This window comes from Buteo buteo, chromosome 12 (assembly GCF_964188355.1).
Source record: "Buteo buteo chromosome 12, bButBut1.hap1.1, whole genome shotgun sequence".
Taxonomy (NCBI): domain Eukaryota; kingdom Metazoa; phylum Chordata; class Aves; order Accipitriformes; family Accipitridae; genus Buteo; species Buteo buteo.
Window position 1 is genome coordinate 6,512,204 of NC_134182.1, and position 17,377 is coordinate 6,529,580.

Consider the following 17,377-nt stretch of genomic DNA (forward strand, 5'->3'; position numbering starts at 1 on the left):
TTGTTAAGATTTTTTCTGTTTTGTTTTTACAATTGGATTGATCCTGAGAAGATTGTGGTCCATTCTGTCTTGTTCTAGTTTTATAATGCAGCCCATGGCATATTAATTGAGTGCCTTCAAGGATTTACGTGAATAGGATGACCAATATCTGTCACGCAACCGTTCTCCCCTCTCCATGGAAGGAGGTATTTCTGCAGAACAGGACCTTGTTTCAGTAAAGAGTTTTGGGGTTTTGTTTTGTTTTTAGCTTGTTACTGTGGTTTGGATTAGGGAAGGGGTTCTTGAAATCAGTACATGTCTCTCTGGGTTTTCCCTAAGGAAAGCGGGTCAGGGGAAGTAATATACCATGCACTTTGAGTGGAAAGTGCTGAGGCTTGCAAAACGTCTCAGTCTTGGGGAGCCTGTTGCCAAGCCTCAGGCCCTCACAATGATGTGAGCGTCATTGTGCCAGAGGCCAGCGACACTGTCTTCATCTTCATGCTCTGGCAACCTTTTAGATACTATCCCAGGCTCAGCATGGCAAGCCTTGAGATGTGAACCAGGACCTTGGTTCCAGAGGAAGAGGATGTAAGTAACAAAGGACAGTTCTGCCTGTGCTTGTGACGGTTACCAGCACCATTCTGGTCTGCCAGGGCTCCCCTAGCACTGGAGGGCTGTGCCCGGGAGCAGTCTTTAGCAACAGTCAAAAACTTTAGCTAGGGTCACGGCAGAGGCTGAAAGGAGTAAAATTCTGTTTTACTCTGGCTGTACTGTCCGCTTTTCCTATCCAACATTTGCTTCCTGCGCATCTGATCTCCCCTCCTGCCCGAACAGCCCTCTCATCCAGCTCCAGTGGGGTGCAGGTGCTCCTGCTGCAAGATCCACTGCTCCCACTGGCAGCCAAAACTCCTCTTCCCCCATGCATTCACACAGGCAAGGCCCATCCTGCTGGTCCTTCAAACAGCCACCACCCCACTGCGCTTGGCAGCCCCAGACCCAGGGGCGAAGCAGCCGTCGCCCAGCTGAGCCACGCACACTGCTCACTGGGCACAGCGAGCACATTTAGAACAACTATTTTTAAATAAGGCATGATAATTTATGTCTCCTTTCAAGTACACAGAGGTGCTGGGAGACCATTAATTTTGACAGCTGTGATACTTCTTTCCCCAAATGCTTATAGCCAGTGTGTCAGTGGGAGATGTTACACAGTTAGGACAGCTCCATGCCCTTCTGTGTCTGTCCTTACTTTGTTTCAGGACTAAATACATCCCGCAGTGAATATATGCATACATCCTGCAGTGAATATATGCCCTTCCTAAGTGGAAGATCCTGTTCATTTTAATGGCCCCACTGTCTTGAATAAGGACAAGTTGCCCACACAAAAGTTGGCTGGGTCAGCTCTTTGTCCTAACCCAGCCTGCTTCCGTATCCTCAAGCACTGCAAGGATTTTCTTTGGAAACAGGAAGTATAAATTGAAATGAAGAACATGACTTAGACAGACGCAAGATCTTTTAAGACCCAACATTGGACTTTTACTTGAAGAATGTATGCTGAGGTTGCAAGCAAGTCAGAGTGGGACCATCTTTTTGTTCTCTTTGTACAGCACCTAACGCAGCAGTGCCAAAGCCACAGAGAAGGCTCCTCAGCAGCATCAAGCAACTACAGCAGTGCTGTGCCCGGAGACATCCGTCTGTGTCTATGAAAGAAACTTGTCTCCTTTCTTGCCTTCATCCTTGTCCCTGGATTGGACTAGCAACCTGTTTCAGTTCATGCTTTCCATTTAGGCTAACCTCAGACACTTGGTTTCCACTTGATTGGAAACAAGTGTGCTGAAAGCTGTCTGCTCTTTCTTCACTATACAATGTGGACTGCTGCCTGGCTCCAATCTGGAAACAATTATTTCCCTACTGTACCTACCCATTCTGAAAAGTCAAAGACTTATCCCTAGACTTTTTTTGTCTTTCCACTTTATTGGCCGCTTCCTTCATAAAGAAAAGCTTGTAATTGTATATAATGCCCACAGAACAGCTCTAGCTCTAGCTCTAGCTCTGGATGTCACATATTTCTGTTATGTGACCAAAATACTGCCATGTTTTAAGGCCAGGTCTCCCAGAGGGAGTTTTGTATCAGTAAACATGCTGCAGTGAATTCACCACTCCTTTGTCCTGTTCTGATAGGATGAGAGCTTGAATTTGTGGGACTTTAAGAAGGTGCTTTAAGTACCCATTGTGGTTATGCTGGTGTAAATACTCCTAAACAACCCCAAAGAACGGTCAGAACATCCACACACAGATGTGCAGTAGTGCTTGCAAGTGCATGCAGATGCTATTAGCATAGGATAGTGCAGCTGTTTTAAAAAAAGAAGATCCCTGCTTATCTGCATGTACTCCTGCATTTATTATTTCATTCAAATGTTACTACTTTTTGATATGTGTATGCAGACACGAGGGAATGAGAGCAACAGAGAACCAGAATCTGCAGATATTTGCAGACAGGGGGAAGCTTATCCCCATGAATAGTGCCATTATACTCAGTGGGATGACTTTTCTAAGAAAGATTGATCACATACTTTATTTCATGAAAGACCAGCTCCTGACTGAGCACAGACACTGAGGAAACGGATTGGAGTGGAAAGAGTCTAAAAATCTCTTTTCCTGCACTGAATTCAAAATAGCATTTCTCTTACTGGAAAAACAAACATAAGCTCATTTTGGGTGTCTCTGTCTGTCTGCCTGCGGGATTGGCAACCCACACCTTCTGCAGATTCAGAGACCTCTCTGCCCCTGTTTATGCTCTAGAGGTTATGTCTTAATTACAAAAACCTGATCTGCTGTGACATCAATTTCCCTCTCTAGGGGAAATTCCTGGCTGTGAAATCCTAGCAGAGACAAATTGCTGTTGGTTTTGGTTTTTTTTTTTTTTTTTTTTTTTTTTCCCTTGGCCAGTCCAGACCAACCCCAAAACTGCCATCTGGGTTTGACCTTGACTACTACTTTGAGAGCAAATCGCAGAGCCTGCTCTCCTGAAATGCTGACATACAGACAACTATTTCCAATGAGTTATCTTGATACAGAAATCATGCTGTATCACAGCCAAGAGCCTGCTCCCTCTGCCAAGCAGGACCCGTGCCTGGGGGCCGCAGGAGCTGAGAAAGTGCTGTCTGTGGCCTACCCTGAACCAAAAAGGACGGACAGTGTCCTGGACATGTTAGGTACAGCTCTGCCTAAACCTGGGGCTGTGCTACAGCAAGTGGATGTGCTTAAAACCCTCGTGTTTGGCATCTGAGGACGTGGGGGTCGTCTCCCCTCCACGGGACGTCCTCACCCAAAGCCACGCAACCCGGCAGGGAGGGCTTTGCACCAACTTTGGTCTGGTGTGTGCGACCAACGGGCCGAAAAGCAGCAGGACTGAGCCTTTGTGCCTGGGGGAAAGGGGATGCGGCGTGAAATGGCCGGGCTAGTGGTGCCTTCGAGCTGGGCGCTGGGGGACACGGGTGGCCTTTAGCTCCGTGTTCCTAGGGCTGCAGGCAGCACCCTTTGCCTTGACCGCTGTGCCCAGGGGAGGAATACGAAGGCCAGCAGGCGTAGGGAGGCTGGGATGCGGTGGAAAGGCGGGAGGACGTGTGTGTTCCCCCCGCCCCGGCTGCGGGACCTGCACCGCTCGCTCCGGCCGGCCGGGGGTGGAAAATGGCTCGTGTATCTTTAACCCACAGCGGCCAAAACGCGGCGGTGGTGGTTGTTTTTTTTTTTTTTTTCTTAGTTAACAATGGAAACTTTTTTTTTCAGTATTTCCCTCCAGCCGAGCAGCGCCGAGTGAGCAAAAAAAAAAAAAAAAAAAGAAACTTGTTCCGCTGAGTTCAACCCCAGACAGGCTCACAACTTCCTTCCTGCTCTCCTACCCCCTCCCTCCGCTCTCCTCCTCCTCCTCCTCGCCGCTCCTCTCCCTCTCCTCCTCCTCCTCCTCTCTCCGCCTTTCCAGCCGCACCGGGAGCGGGCGCCGGGGCCGCGGCGCGGACCTGGCCGGAGCGCGGAGCCGCCCGCGCAGCCTCCGCCGCCGAAGCGCGGAAGGGCAGAGCCCGGCGGTCCCCCCCCCCCCCGGCCCCCCGTTCCCTCCCCGCCTCGCCCTGCCCCACCGCGGGGCGAGGAAAGCCGTTTGAATCCGCGGAGAGAGCAGGACTCCCGGCCGTGCACCGCGCCCGCGGAGATGCTTTCTGCAGCGCCCTGCGGTCGCCGGCGCCGGCGGGCGCTGCCGGGCGGAGCGCACTGAGGGCGGGCGCGGATCTTACTCCCAGGTAAGCGGGGACGGGACGAGGGGGACGGGACGCGGTCGCCCCCTTCGCCGGGATACCACCCACCCCCCCCCCCGAGCAGCCGCGCCGGGGACCGCGGGGAGAAAGGGGCGAGGTGGGGGGGGGGGCGAGCAGAGGGGCTGGCTGCTGCCCCGGAGCCGAGCGGGCTGTCCCGCACCCTGCCCTGACCCCAAGCAGGCTGTCCCGTACCCAAAATCTGGTCGAGAACCTTGTGCCGGTGCTCGGTTTCGCACCTGGGAGCGTTGCGGCGCCGGGGATCCCTGCAAAGAGGGGTTGTCTGGGCTCTTGCTGAGCCTCACGCCGTCTCCGAGCAGCGCCTGAAGGGATGGGGAGACTTTTGGTCACACAGTCACTGGGGACTGTGCTTAGACCTGTGGGCACTTTACCTGCCAGGAGCCTCCAAGGGGACGCACAGGGGTACCACCGACAGCATCGCACACAAGTGCTTCCGAAGACGTGTACACCCGTAGCCAGAGTTAGCATGCACGCGTGTAAACAAGCCTGCACGCTCATGTAGGCAGCGCATTTGTGTGGATCTCATGGGTTCCCATGCGCCAGCATGGGATGGGGATTGCAGCTCCGGTGGGACATGGAGCAAACAGACGTGATGGAAGGCACGCTGAAGTACAGAGGGGCACAGAGAGCCACCTACAAAAGCAGAGTCTCTCTCACATGCATACACGCTCACACTCACAACAGGGCAAACACCACCACACCTTTCTGTATGCGGGCTATGACTCGGAGGCAGTTGCAGCCGTTGATGCCCCAGAAGGCAGACGTGCACAGGGGAGGCACATTTAGACAGGGCATGTGTGAAAATGTGCAAGGCCATGCTGTTGCACATGGCAAGTTAGGGGAGTAGTGGAGATGTGGACCCGTACTATACAAAACTGGGCAAGCAGGGAGCCTTCATGTGTATCATTGAACAGAAATCCATGCCTAAGACTTGGTCTTGGTTGTAGGGGGCAAACCGGAAGGTGGCAAATTTAAGCTGTTTGGAGTTTTTCCCTTTCTTCAGAAAATGTCAGCTTTTGGAGCCAAAACTTGAAAGCTGCCAACTTTCAGCTCACACCAGTTGGCCATAACTCCCTAATTCAGTTGCGGGAACGGCCACTGACTCTATGTCCTCTCGGACACGGCTGCTGTGGCTGAGTCAACAGGCAACCTGGAGAGGGGGCAGGGAAGGCAGGAAAGAGGGGAAACAGCCCCAAACCTGATTTCCTCTTGGCTCAGACCCTTCTGACAACCAGGTTGGGCCATGTCCCCAGGGGTGGCACGCTAAGGCTGCATGCAGGTGTGTGCAGGGACTAGGGGGGGGGCACATAGGAAGGGAAGAGGCCGGCCAGCTGTGTGCACAGCTGGAGGGTGAGCTTAGGGGGGACGCAGAGCTACTCTCACTGCTTGCCTTTCTCTCTCTCTCTCTCTCTCCCCCCGCAGCCGTCCCGTTTTATGGAGCTGCGGGCCAGGTCCAGCCCAGCTCCCCTGCTGCTTCCCGGCGATGCTGCTGGTCCCAGCGTGGAGAGACCCTCAGCAGCGCCGCGGAGCCTGAGCGCTGAGGCGGCAGTGGCGGCGGCCCCCCTGTGCGCCCCGGCTGACTACTATGGCCGTGTACTGCTATGCGCTCAATAGCTTGGTGATGATGAATAGCAACAGCGAGGTGACAAGCGGAGGGAGCAAGACGCCGCCTCCTCCCGGACAAGTGCTGCCCAGGGGCCCGGAGACACCCGGCAGCTGCCGCCCGCTCCCCGCGTTCAGCCCGGCCCCTGTGCCACCCCGCTCCCCGCGCCGTGGCCCCGCTTTCCTCTTCCCCCCGCTCGAGGAGCCCCCGCGGCAGCCAGGCAGCCCCAGGGGTCGGCGGGGTAGCCGGGGCGAAGAGGGGCAGCCAGGACCCCCCACAGCGTGGCAACTTCAGCGGGAGCTGCACAACGTCCAGGTGAACCAGAAAGTGGGGCTCTTCGAGGCACACATCCAGGCGCACAGCTCTGCCGCCCAGCCGCCGCGGAGCCCCCGGCCGTCCCGGTCCCGGCCCGCCAGCCCCGTGGCGCCGACGGTGGGACTTGGAAGCGGACCCCGGCCGCGAGCCTACGGGGAGAGTGAGGCCCCCGATGTTGCTGGGGTGCAGGTCTGGCCGAGCACTGCAGAGCCGCTGGGGAGGTCGGTGGTGATGGTGGTCCCAGCTGTGGGGCTGGTGGAGGGCAGCAGCCCCCCCCCGGAGCCGTCAGGGCCTGCACCACGGCAAGGCGAGGTGGTGGTGGCCCCCACGGGACTTGAGGGCCAGTGCCCAGCCATCGGCGGGAGCATTCCCGCCGTCATCGTCACGGACCTGGGGGGCCCGGAGGAGGAGGCGGGCGCCGTGCCCCCCGGCAGCCTGCCCGTCCGGAAGCTGTCATCGTCCTCAGCCTCTTCCACTGGCTTCTCCTCATCCTGGGAGGAGTCCGAGGAGGACATCTCCAGCGACCCCGAGCGCACCCTGGACCAGACACCGGCCTTCCTGCAGACCCTGGACCAGCAGAAGCCCCGAGTGGTGAGTCTTGCACCAGACCTGGGGAGGTGGGCTGAGCACTGGCAGCGTTCCCCCTCCAAGGCACAGCTGCAGCGGGAGGGCAGAGGTTTGTCGCAGCAGAGGTCTGCAGAGAAACTTCCCATTTGCTCAGTGGTGCTTGCTTTTCCTCCGGTGAAAAGCTTATCCCTGTTCCTAGCCTGAAAATCCCCTGCTCGCAGGGGAGAGTAGCGGTACCCATCCCACTGTGCACAGTCCTTGCAGAGCTTCCCCGGCGCTGCAGCCTGCCCGCTGGCATGCTTAACGTGCACCCACGGACTGCAGCCTTCTGCTGACGTGGTTACGAGCCTCAGCTTTCCCTCAGCACAGGTTCCCTGGGTGCTGGAGGTTTCCCATGATTTACAGGAGCCTAAAGGAGAATTTATTTCCTCCTTGGAGTTGAAACTGTGTGGGCCAACTGTCTGTTAAAATTTGTACTGATGCCCATCACCACAGTGTCTGTGTGCCTTTCACATGGAAGCAAAAATCTCTAGAATTTCTGGTAATTCCCCTTTTGAATAAAACTTTTTGCTTGTAGAGTATCTTATATTTTAGGTAAGCACATATTTATTAGGTATTTATATTAAGTTCATTTGTTTCTGGATCTTTGTTTGTTGTGGGGCTGGTTGGGAGTCTTCAGGTGAGAGAAAGCATCAGTGTGGTATTACCCTCAGAGCAAAAAAGTCTCCTCGGACAGGAGGGCTTTGAGGTGCTCTCCAAAGGTAGACACTCCTGGGATATCTTGCGTCACTTGGGGAGTTTGTTCCATGTCTGAATGCTCCACACAAAGCGTGCTTTGCTTTTCTCTGAGCTGCCACACCATTTATCCAGAGGGCTTTGGACCACTTTACCCCAGGGTGCCGATCACGAGGTTCTCCGACCATCACGTGGGCTCTCCCATCCTCTGGCTGTGAGACATTACATTGATTTGGGCTCAGCACTGGAGCCTCACACTGACAGACCCTGAAAAATACAGGGCAACCCAGTGGCTCCTTAATTTTAAGGAGTTTGATAAAGGCTTGTCAACTTTCAGTGATGTGGTTCACTATGTTTAACTTTCTGTAGACTCATGATAGCGAAACTCTTGCTAAGCTCAATGACACAAGGAAAAACGGTACAGGGAAGCATCTAAGTAAAGTGAAGGTATCAAACTCATGAAGAACTGACAGACTGTGGTTTGTAAAACATGCAGCAGGCTGACATAAATATCTTTGCTTTTCTACTTGTTTTGTCCTGTTCCAAGAACTCAGGCTCAGTTCTGCTCAGGATGGAGAAGCAGTTGAGTAAAAGCACAGTTAATGAAGTTATGAGTCTGTGGCTCATCATGTTTGCAGACAGTTTTGTATTTTGGGGCTCTCAACTGATGAATCAGCTTGCTCCCTCTGGGAGCTGCTACAATCCCTCTGCTGATTAAATTCTCCTGGTTTTGTGTGCATGAGCTGTAGTAATCTCTGCTCTATTCTCCATACTAATGACTGTTCCTAGTGCCAGATCCCACTGATTTGCTGCAGAAAAGAGTTCGCTGATGGGCAAAATCATGCCTGATGCTCTTGTGGAAAGCTTCCTGGAGCCTCAAGCTGACTCTGCACAGCCTCCAGTGGCCTCCAGCGAGCTCAGCCAGGCTGGTGCCTCAGCAGTGAACAGGCAAGGCTCGTTTGTATTGCCAAAAGGCCTGGATCAGAGTGAGCTCAGATCAGGTCTAAGAACAGAGTAACTCTGCTGGGCTCAGTGGGACTACTCCAAGCTAAACGAGATGAAGATCTGGTCCAAAATGTGTCAGGCAGTGTGCGGAGGTGCACTTGATTTTGTGTTTCAGTGCTGGAGTCGTCTCAGCAGGAGTGGCTGGGCTAATTTACAATGATACTTTCCGCTGGGCTCCACAGGTCCCGTGCAGGGCTGATCACTGGCTTTGGCAGGTTATAGTCAACTTCTCAGCAGGATCGTGCGCAAATGCCCAGTAATTCAAAGCTGATTCATATAAATAACACCCAACTTTGTGTACCGGTTGGCAACATCTTTTAAATGACAGCAGAAGGCAGCTACTGAAGCAGTCTCAGGTTGCACACTCATTTGTTTTCATGAACTCACTGTTTCCTTTTAACAACGCATACGGTCTGGAAATGAGTTGTGTAATGAGGGAGAATGTGTGAGAAGCTCTCTCCGCAACTCATGCTTTTCCGTCAAAATAAATTCTGGGAGATCTCGGCCAACAGAAACCAACCTTGTGCCTCTGGGTTGAGTAGATAAATGCTGGGCAGGCAGAGAGCTCTGCCTCTCTGCACCAGGTGCTGCTGGTACAGGGGAAGGGCTATTGTACCTGGAGAAGAGGTAACGACGAGCGACAGGAAAGCAGTTCTTGCTGCTTATATGGTCTGCACCGCATATCTCACATAGCATATTTACAGATTTGATAAACAGCAGGCTTGCTTCTGCTCTTCCTTTCTGGAGGCTGTCTGGCTTAGCAAATCTGTTAGGGATGTCCGGCTGTCTTTTGTAGTTCCTCCTGGCATCCCCGGGAAATGGGCAGATCCTTCCGGCTGGCACGGACTTGGCCTCCATTTGTACTTCAGGTAGGAAACTTCGTTTGCGGTCGGGCCTGCAAATTGGCCAGTAAGAAAATGAAGTTGCCTAGCGAAGGGGAGGGAGGGAGTCTGGATACTTTTTTGGACTCTGTGACCTGGAGCAGCTCAGAGGCTGATATGGTCTCTGCCTTTGTTTAGTGAAATAGTTTGCTCAGTATGTTGCCTGTCCCTGGTGTGCTCTGGTGCCCGGTGGGCTGCGCAGTGCTGGGATACAGTGACCCTGCTGTCATCATAGCAGGCTTCTGAAGTGCAGTGGCAGTAAGAGCAATTTGATCTTTTGCCGTTGCCTAACTGCAAGCCCACTTAAGGTCTGAGTAAACCTCCACGTAAGGGCTTTTGCAGCTGTGGCTTTCTCCAGACTGTGGGCTGCTGTTGGAGAAACCCCACAGTTGTTTATTGATGCTTGCAAGGTTTCAAAGGCACTTGAGTGATTACACTTCTCAGGCTGTGTGGGAGGGACAGCCTGTCCAGGCAGCATGTTGGGATGGGGATGCTGCGGTTTGACAATGCAGCGCTTGCTACACGCCTGCCGCGACAGCAGCGCGGGCAGTTTGGGGGAGGAGCGGGTGCTTCTGCTCACCCACCGTGCTCCCTGTTCCAGGCTCTGAGTGGCCCAGGTAGCCCGAGACAGTGGCCTGGCTCCTAAGGGCGATTTCACACTGAAAATAAGCCGCATTCACCTGTGACTCCCATTGACTTCAATGGGAAAACACGAGTCTATGAGTTTTGCTGTTCCTCGGGGACTCTGTTTGCTCTTCCCAAGGGAGAGCTGATAGACCAAGGTGTACTCAGCAACAGGAGGCTTGGCCCCAGTCTTGAAAGCTGGCTGTGCCCCTTAAGCAAAAGATATTCCAATGCTGGTCATTACATGAGTCGTCATCATTGACCTAAATTCCCTAGTTTGTCAATTCCTTGGCAACTAGAGACAAAGCAACAGGCGAGTGGAGGGAAAGGCAGAAATTGTGCAAGTACCTACTATAGAAAAATGACATGTCAAGGGGAAAAAACCCCACCCTCCTGGAAAAAACAGTGCAAGACACTGCAGTGTTCCTCTTCCTGACTTTCCCACAGCCACTGTGAAAATGAAAACAATGGGATGTACGGCAGAATAGTAATCAAGCGACTCTCAGTACATTGTGAAACCGCTGCTCCTTTCAACAGGTAGAGCAGCTTGCTTAGAATAAGAGACTTCCACTAACCTGTGCAAAATGGCAAGAGCTTTTGGAAAAAGCTAATGGCATTGCTGGTGACAGGTGATTTTTTTAATTGATTTATTTGTTTGACTCACAATGTCTGTAACGCATTTCTGAAAGGAGCCAAGTTTAGATAGGGTTAGTGTCAGCCAAGGGCCTGTGGGACCCTTGCTTATTTCTCTTTGAGATGTTCCAAGGCATAAGCTGACAACAGCACTCCTGATTTGTTCCTATAAAAATCAATCAAGTTAAATACACTTTCATTCCCTTTCCTAGCTGTCACTGTGATCAGAAAGTAACAGAAACCATGACCACATGGCTATGGTGATGCATGCAAGCCCCGTGAATGTATAACTTCATGCTGACTGTTTTTATGTATTTTACTCCTTCCTCCCACCATGTTTGTCTTAAAAGCTCCTAAGCTTATGAGCTTGTGAGTGGTATCACTAATTTAGTATCAATATAACGTCTAGCATATGAGGGCCCTGCATGCTTGCTCTGAAGAGCGACTGTTACTCTAGTAATGCATATCATTGCCCACGGAAGGTGCTTAGCACACCGGGTAAGCTGCCAAAGGATGGAGCCTCCTTCAGCCCTGCTGTGGGAACACTAGGAGGAAGAGGAGAATGAGATGGACACCTCTGTGTTTCCACTCTCAGAGCACCACACTCAGCAAACTTGGCAGCACGGCATGTTTTGTCTGCTGGGACAAGATCAGGAGCCCCTAGTGCCCGGTGGGCTGGGCAGAGCTTCAGGCTCTTCATAGATGGAGGCTGTGCGCTCCAGGGAGTTCACAAAGCACCATTCTCTATTTGGTAGCTTATCTTCTACCTACTCATGTGGCCTTCTTGGGGAATAAGGAGCTTTTTTTATGGGGTCCCACCCATGGAGGCTAGGTGAAGATGCTGTCATAACCCAATGAGAGACAAACGGTGCTATTTCAAGTCCATTTTCATCAGCACTTTTAAGCTCATTGGGAAGGGTTTCTTCTCTGCTCACATTTTCCATGATTGACAGTGCAGGAATTATATGGCACATAGCAGATCCTTTTCATAGGGGAACTCACTTGCTGGCACAGCTGTTGTCTCTTGCATATTTTGTTTCTCAAACAATTTCACGCTAAAAACATTCATAAAAAGGGGGAAAAAGCCCAAAGCATTTCCGAGGTGCAAGAAAAACAAACATTAGGCCCATCATCCTTAGGGTCCTCAGCTTTGGAAACAGCCAGGTTTCCTCCCCTTTTGATGGGGATCACAGGATGTCAGGAGCTTGGCTGGTTGGACCCTTCGGGTGTTAAGCTGAATGTCCACAGAGCGAAGTTCCCAGATCAGCGGAAAATTTACGGTTTTGTCTTTACCTTTTTAGAGCCTTGCAATGACAAAAAACCAATCAAACTGTAGTCAGCACCTGTCTCATGTTTTCCATATTATTTCTATAATGTGTTAGGACAGATTTGCATGTGAAGAAAATATTAACGCAGCACTGAGCTCTTGCGTGCCATGTGATGACTGAAAGCCAGTGCTGAGCTAATGTTTTCTTTACATGTAAATCTGTTCTAACTCACAAGAGAAATAATGGCATCTATGTGTGATTTTAAATGTTGCTTCGGCTAAGATTAGTCTTCTGTAATTGTTAGAGATGATTTTGTTTATACCAGTAGGTAAATTTGTGCAGTAAATTTGACCTGCTTTCTTCCAGTGAAGCACAGCCAAGCTTTCTAAGAAAGTTATGTTAATATTTAACAGACAGTGAAAACAAAATGTTAACATTTTCAAATCAGTGAGTAACTTCGCAGCCTAATCCCTATTCTCAAATGTGACTTTTCAGGGAGTGTAGGCTTCCGCACTTGTTGGGTCACTTGAAATGGCCCTTTTATGGAATCCATCTTGCTCAGCCTCTTTGGAGGTCTCCTCGGGATAAGTCTTCTCCTAAGGTACCTTTCTTCTCTGTTGACTCTGATGGGATCTTGAGGACTAGCCCAGGAGTGTGCTTAAGACAGAGAAATCTGCTTGTAAAGTACTTATGAATGTCTTCTGTAAAATTTATCAAAATTTCATTCTTATTCATACACATAGAAAGCCAGGTCATGCATAGCCTGCACAATGGCTGCAAGTAGTTCAGGAAGCTACTCCAGTCTGAGGTCTACCAGCTTGGAAAGCAAGTGCCTCTGATTTGGCTTTTTAAATCAGTGTTTAGGCAGCAAAATATGTGATTCACTCTGTAACAGGGATGATCACCCAGCAGTGCTTTTCAGCATGAGTTGGCATGGGTATGTTCAGAGGTTCAGGGGTCTCCGGCTTCAAGTTTCACTCTGGATGTATGTGCCACAAACGTGCTCAGAACTGGTGGAGGCTTTTGGAAAACAGACAGCAGCTGCTTCTTTCCCAGCCATGGTGGGAGTTCGCCACCACAGAGCTGCTGTCATGGCTGCGTGCCTGTGGAGATCCTCACTGCCGTAGTCAGCCATGGGTTTTGTTGATTGAGTGCTGGCATTTTCTGACCTTAGTTTCTCAGAGATAGGCAATACGAGTCTGAAGCTGCTGCAAGCTGCTAAGACCCATATTAGCCTTTTCCGTCTCACAATATTTATTTCAATGTCATCATACATTTCAGCCGTGAGAAGAAAGAAGTGAGTTTTTTATAGTAAAGAACATTCTTTTCATTAATGATGTAGAAAAAGAGACAGCCTAGTAGAAGGAATTCAATTCTTCCTTTCAGATCTTAGACTTATTGCTAGCCAAAACACAAGGATTGCTTTTGGAAGGAGAACTAGGGGGTAAAACAACAAGTGCTTAGCACTTATGACTTCTTGTAAGCGGTACAGTGTATTATCTGATCAGCACTACACAACAGGAACTGCATTAGTGTTCAGCACTGTTGTGGTTTTAAGTAATAGTAAAGCATCCCTCATCTCCCTGAAAGACACATATGGGCTCTGGAGTGACATACCAATGGACGTTTTAATGAGTTTGATTCGAAGGACAGAATCAGATTGTCTCCTCACTCTTTGCTTCACATGTTGGATTTGCAGAGAGGTCGGCACCTGCAGTTGCTGTGGTGTGGACCTCGCTGAATTGATGTGAGTTTTGCCTCGGGTTTCATCCTTGGCTTCTGGGCTTTCATCCTTGACTTTTAAGTCTTGTACTTGGGGTTTTGGAAAGTAGGGCTCTTGGACTGTGTGAAGCGGAGTGGAGGTCTCAGCCCGCAGTCTTCACTGTCACAAAACTCCCTTCCCTCCCCCTGAATGCTTTGGGCGTTGCCTGAATGAAGACCAATATATCAACACCAGGAATAACCAGCACAATGTCTTGGTAGGATGGCGATGCCAGGAAGCAGGCCCAACCCTCTCGCCCCCGTCCCGTCAGTGTTTGCAGAAGGGGCCATCAGAAACGTGGCACCGAGTGGAAGTTAGCAGAGGGCTGAACAACGGCAGCACCTACCTTCAGCATCACCTCCTCCTCCTCCCCCTTCGCTTCCTGTCCCTTTGCCCTTGCTTGGGCAATTTGTCTGCAGCAAGATAGAATCAAAGAACCCTCTTCCTTTGCTAAACAATTTGCTCCTTTTGTTAGGGTCAGATAAAATGCTGATAAAAGCTGTTGTAGCTCCACTGAAGCCAGCAGGAGCATGCTGCATATTTGGTCCTTGATCGTTTTTCGCCTTGCTCTCCCCTGCATGTATCCAGTTACATCTTGTGGTAAATCCATGTTAAACTGAATTAATGAAGCAGAGATGTGGTCCCCGCAGGGGTTTTGCCTGTCGATAGGTACAGTGCTTCAGAGCCTTTGGGGACAGGAGTTTTATGAACGGAAAGATCTGCGGGGGGACTTTTGGGAAAGTGCATTTTACGGTTGAGTGTTTTTTTCTCATTTCTCGCTAAACAATCTCCAATCCCTGCTGCTTGGGAAAAGGGCAGGAGTGGAGCCTGGCCTTCGGCTCACCGCTGAGCCTTGTTCATTGCAGCCGTACTTTGACGAGGCGTTTTGGAGAGGCATAGGAACAGCTTTTTTCGCATTGAGCTAAACGCATTCAAAACATTTTCGTTAAATGGGTACTTAAATACAATGGTCGAGGCAGCCCATGTATACCCCTCAAAAGAGAGAAGACCAGGGTGCCGAGGAGGGGCAGGGGTGAGGGGGAGGTGAGCAAGCTCCTTCGCACCATGTGGACCATAGGAATTGCTCTGCCGGCAGCCACAAGCCCTGTTCGATACCCAGGGGCATCCTCCCACTGCAAGCAAGGTACAGAGCAGCCGGGGGAGAATTAGCAACATGTTCAAATATAATATGGTTGCTATAATGGGTAATATATATTTAACACTCTGCAGGGACCATTCAAGCCTGCATCTGTAGGAAGGGGAAAAAAGTCAGGTTTGCTTTTTTGGCAGACTGCAGATCAGAGAGTCCAATCTGCAATCTCTCTTGGTATGTTTTATGTGGGTGGGTTTTGTTAAGTTACAGGCAAAGTTATTGCACCCCTAGGCTACTCACATTAAATGTTTCTCCAATTTTAGCAACATTCTTTCCAGGCTCAGCTACATTTGTTTTTATCTTCTCTATGGCAATTGATGATCTAAGTCTAAAATGTATAACTCCGCAGGATCTCCTGTTATATATTTCTTCCACAGCTGTAGCTGAATCAGGACAGTATAATCCAATGACATGTTGTAATGCCTAATGCTTTCTTTAATACATTCCAGATTAAAGGAGTCAGCAAAGTTGACATATCCAAACTAATAAATTTAAACAATAATAACGACAAATCCCGAACCGTGATTATATCTTGAAAGTGTTGGGTTGGGTTTTTTTTTTCCTCCTATCTTCTCTGATCTGGCTAAAGTCTGTTTGTAGGAAACTGAACAGGACAGATAAAAGATGATGAGACAAACAACTTAATCCCTTAATAATGTCAAGTGGAAAATCCAACAACAGATTGGCAAGGAACTCAAATAACAACTGCAAAGTGGCCCTTACTGAGGACTACAGACCTAGCTTAAAAGGCTGAGCTTGAGATATAATTAGAGATGAGCCTGAATCAGTGCCCACAGGTTCAAACATTTCTTTGAACTCTGAAATGGAGTCCAATTTCTTTTTTTTTTTTTTTTGTCCATGCCTGCATAGCATCAGCTTAGCTCCATTGAAGCTCCTGTTCAGCATCACCTTGTACCTCGTGCTGCCCTCAGTGCCCACACAAAGTGACCATGAAAGGCCCCAGGGTGGTATTTCCACCTCTGTGTGCTGTGGCAGACGGGAGCATGAGACGGCAGCGAGTGTCTGCTGCCCAGGTAGGTGCCTGTCATGGCAGCATGAGGAGGAGGAGAGCTGGGCACCACTTTCTGGCACTACGCTGGCCTCCGAGTCCCACCATCTCATCCTGCTCTTGCTGGGGACTGGCACACAGCTGCACCCCCATACAGCAACCCCCATTCCTGCTGCTTCGGGCAGTCTCGCGCTGCCATTAATAGATACGCCTTGAAAGCAAGGCATGTGGTCACAGAAGTAGGAGGCACTTGGAAATGCAATTGCCAAGCAGCTTCAGAAAGAGCATGCTAATTATTATCTCCTTGGAGCTGTATTTACTTAGCGCTGACAGCCCTTCACCCTGGGGTTTCATGGTGGGAATGTCTTATTGGGGTGGAGACCAGGGCGTCCAGAAAAGAAACAAAAGAAAGAGATTTTAGAACTGTGTCTTATCTCTATCCACCTGAATTACTGTTGTATTTTAAAAGAATATATGAAACCCATTGTTTGAAAAAACCCTGACAAGTGTGCTTTCCCGGCTCCATTGTTTTAATGTTCTCCTAGGAATTTGTATATAAAATGTTCCCAATCCAGTTTATCTCTCTCAGCTTGACAAATCCTGTATTTCCCTTCTGTACTTTTAGCAGAGTGGGAACTAACCTTGATCTTTTTGCAAATCCAACAGAATTGCCTTGTCAGGTGTCACGTTGCCACCTTCACACACAAACAGTGCATGTCACAGTTTTTGAGCAAGATATACCATTGCTGAAAAAAAGGCTGTGTAAAACTCTTACATTCAGGATGAACTTTTAAAAAGCAGCTCTAAACTGAAACAGACCCTCTCTTGGAGGAGGGAGCAACTAATGTTGTCCGGCTCTTGTGGAAGTTCCCTTGCACAGCAAGGTTAAAACAAATGCTCTGAAGCCAGGGATACAGCTCAGCTCCTCCACCATTAGCAGCCCCTCATCTACGTCTCATCTCAAGGAGAAAAACCTTGGCCTCTCTCCTCAGGTCTCTGTTTTCTCATGTTACCCTTCGTTGCTGGAATGGCTTTTCTGAGCCAAGGAAGGCAGCGTGGGAGTCCAGGTGGTTGGAAGTGACCATAACGTTGACCAGGTGCTGGGCCAGTAATGAGAGAGAAATGCAGAGGTAGCACGATACCACCTTGTCTGTTCTTGTCCGTCCCTGTATTGTACAGCCCGACCAGCTCTGATATTTGGTCTTTGAGCTCTTGGGCAGCTTAAAGGCAGTTCCAGATCCCAGGTTTGTTCTTGTGGATGGGAACTCTTCCCAGAAGGCAGAAAGCTCAGAGGAGCCTGTTTAATATAGGCTGATCTCATGCTTGAGCATACGCAGGAGTTGACCTTTCAGCACTGAAATAAGAAGTGATGGGAATAGAATAAATGACAGCCTTGAAAGAAAAGCCAAGTAGCTTAGACTTGCACCTCAGGAGAAGGAGTTAAGGTATGGAGGCTGAGAGCACTGCAGGGGGGCCAAATGACAGATTTGAAAAGCGATCTTTCAGCAGTGGGTTTGG

The 17,377-nt window shown here is 50.1% G+C and overlaps 1 protein-coding gene across 1 annotated transcript in view; it reads left to right on the forward strand.

Annotated features, from left to right (window-relative positions):
- The first annotated feature begins 3,457 nt into the window (after positions 1–3,457).
- The window catches only part of ITPKB (inositol-trisphosphate 3-kinase B), a 72,114-nt gene continuing 58,194 nt past the window's right edge, over positions 3,458–17,377 (forward strand). The window contains exons 1-2 of the mRNA XM_075042513.1: positions 3,458–4,271; positions 5,727–6,813. Coding sequence (XP_074898614.1) covers positions 5,890–6,813 — 924 coding nt within the window. The 5' untranslated portion in view covers positions 3,458–4,271; positions 5,727–5,889. The remainder of the gene's footprint in view (positions 4,272–5,726; positions 6,814–17,377) is intronic.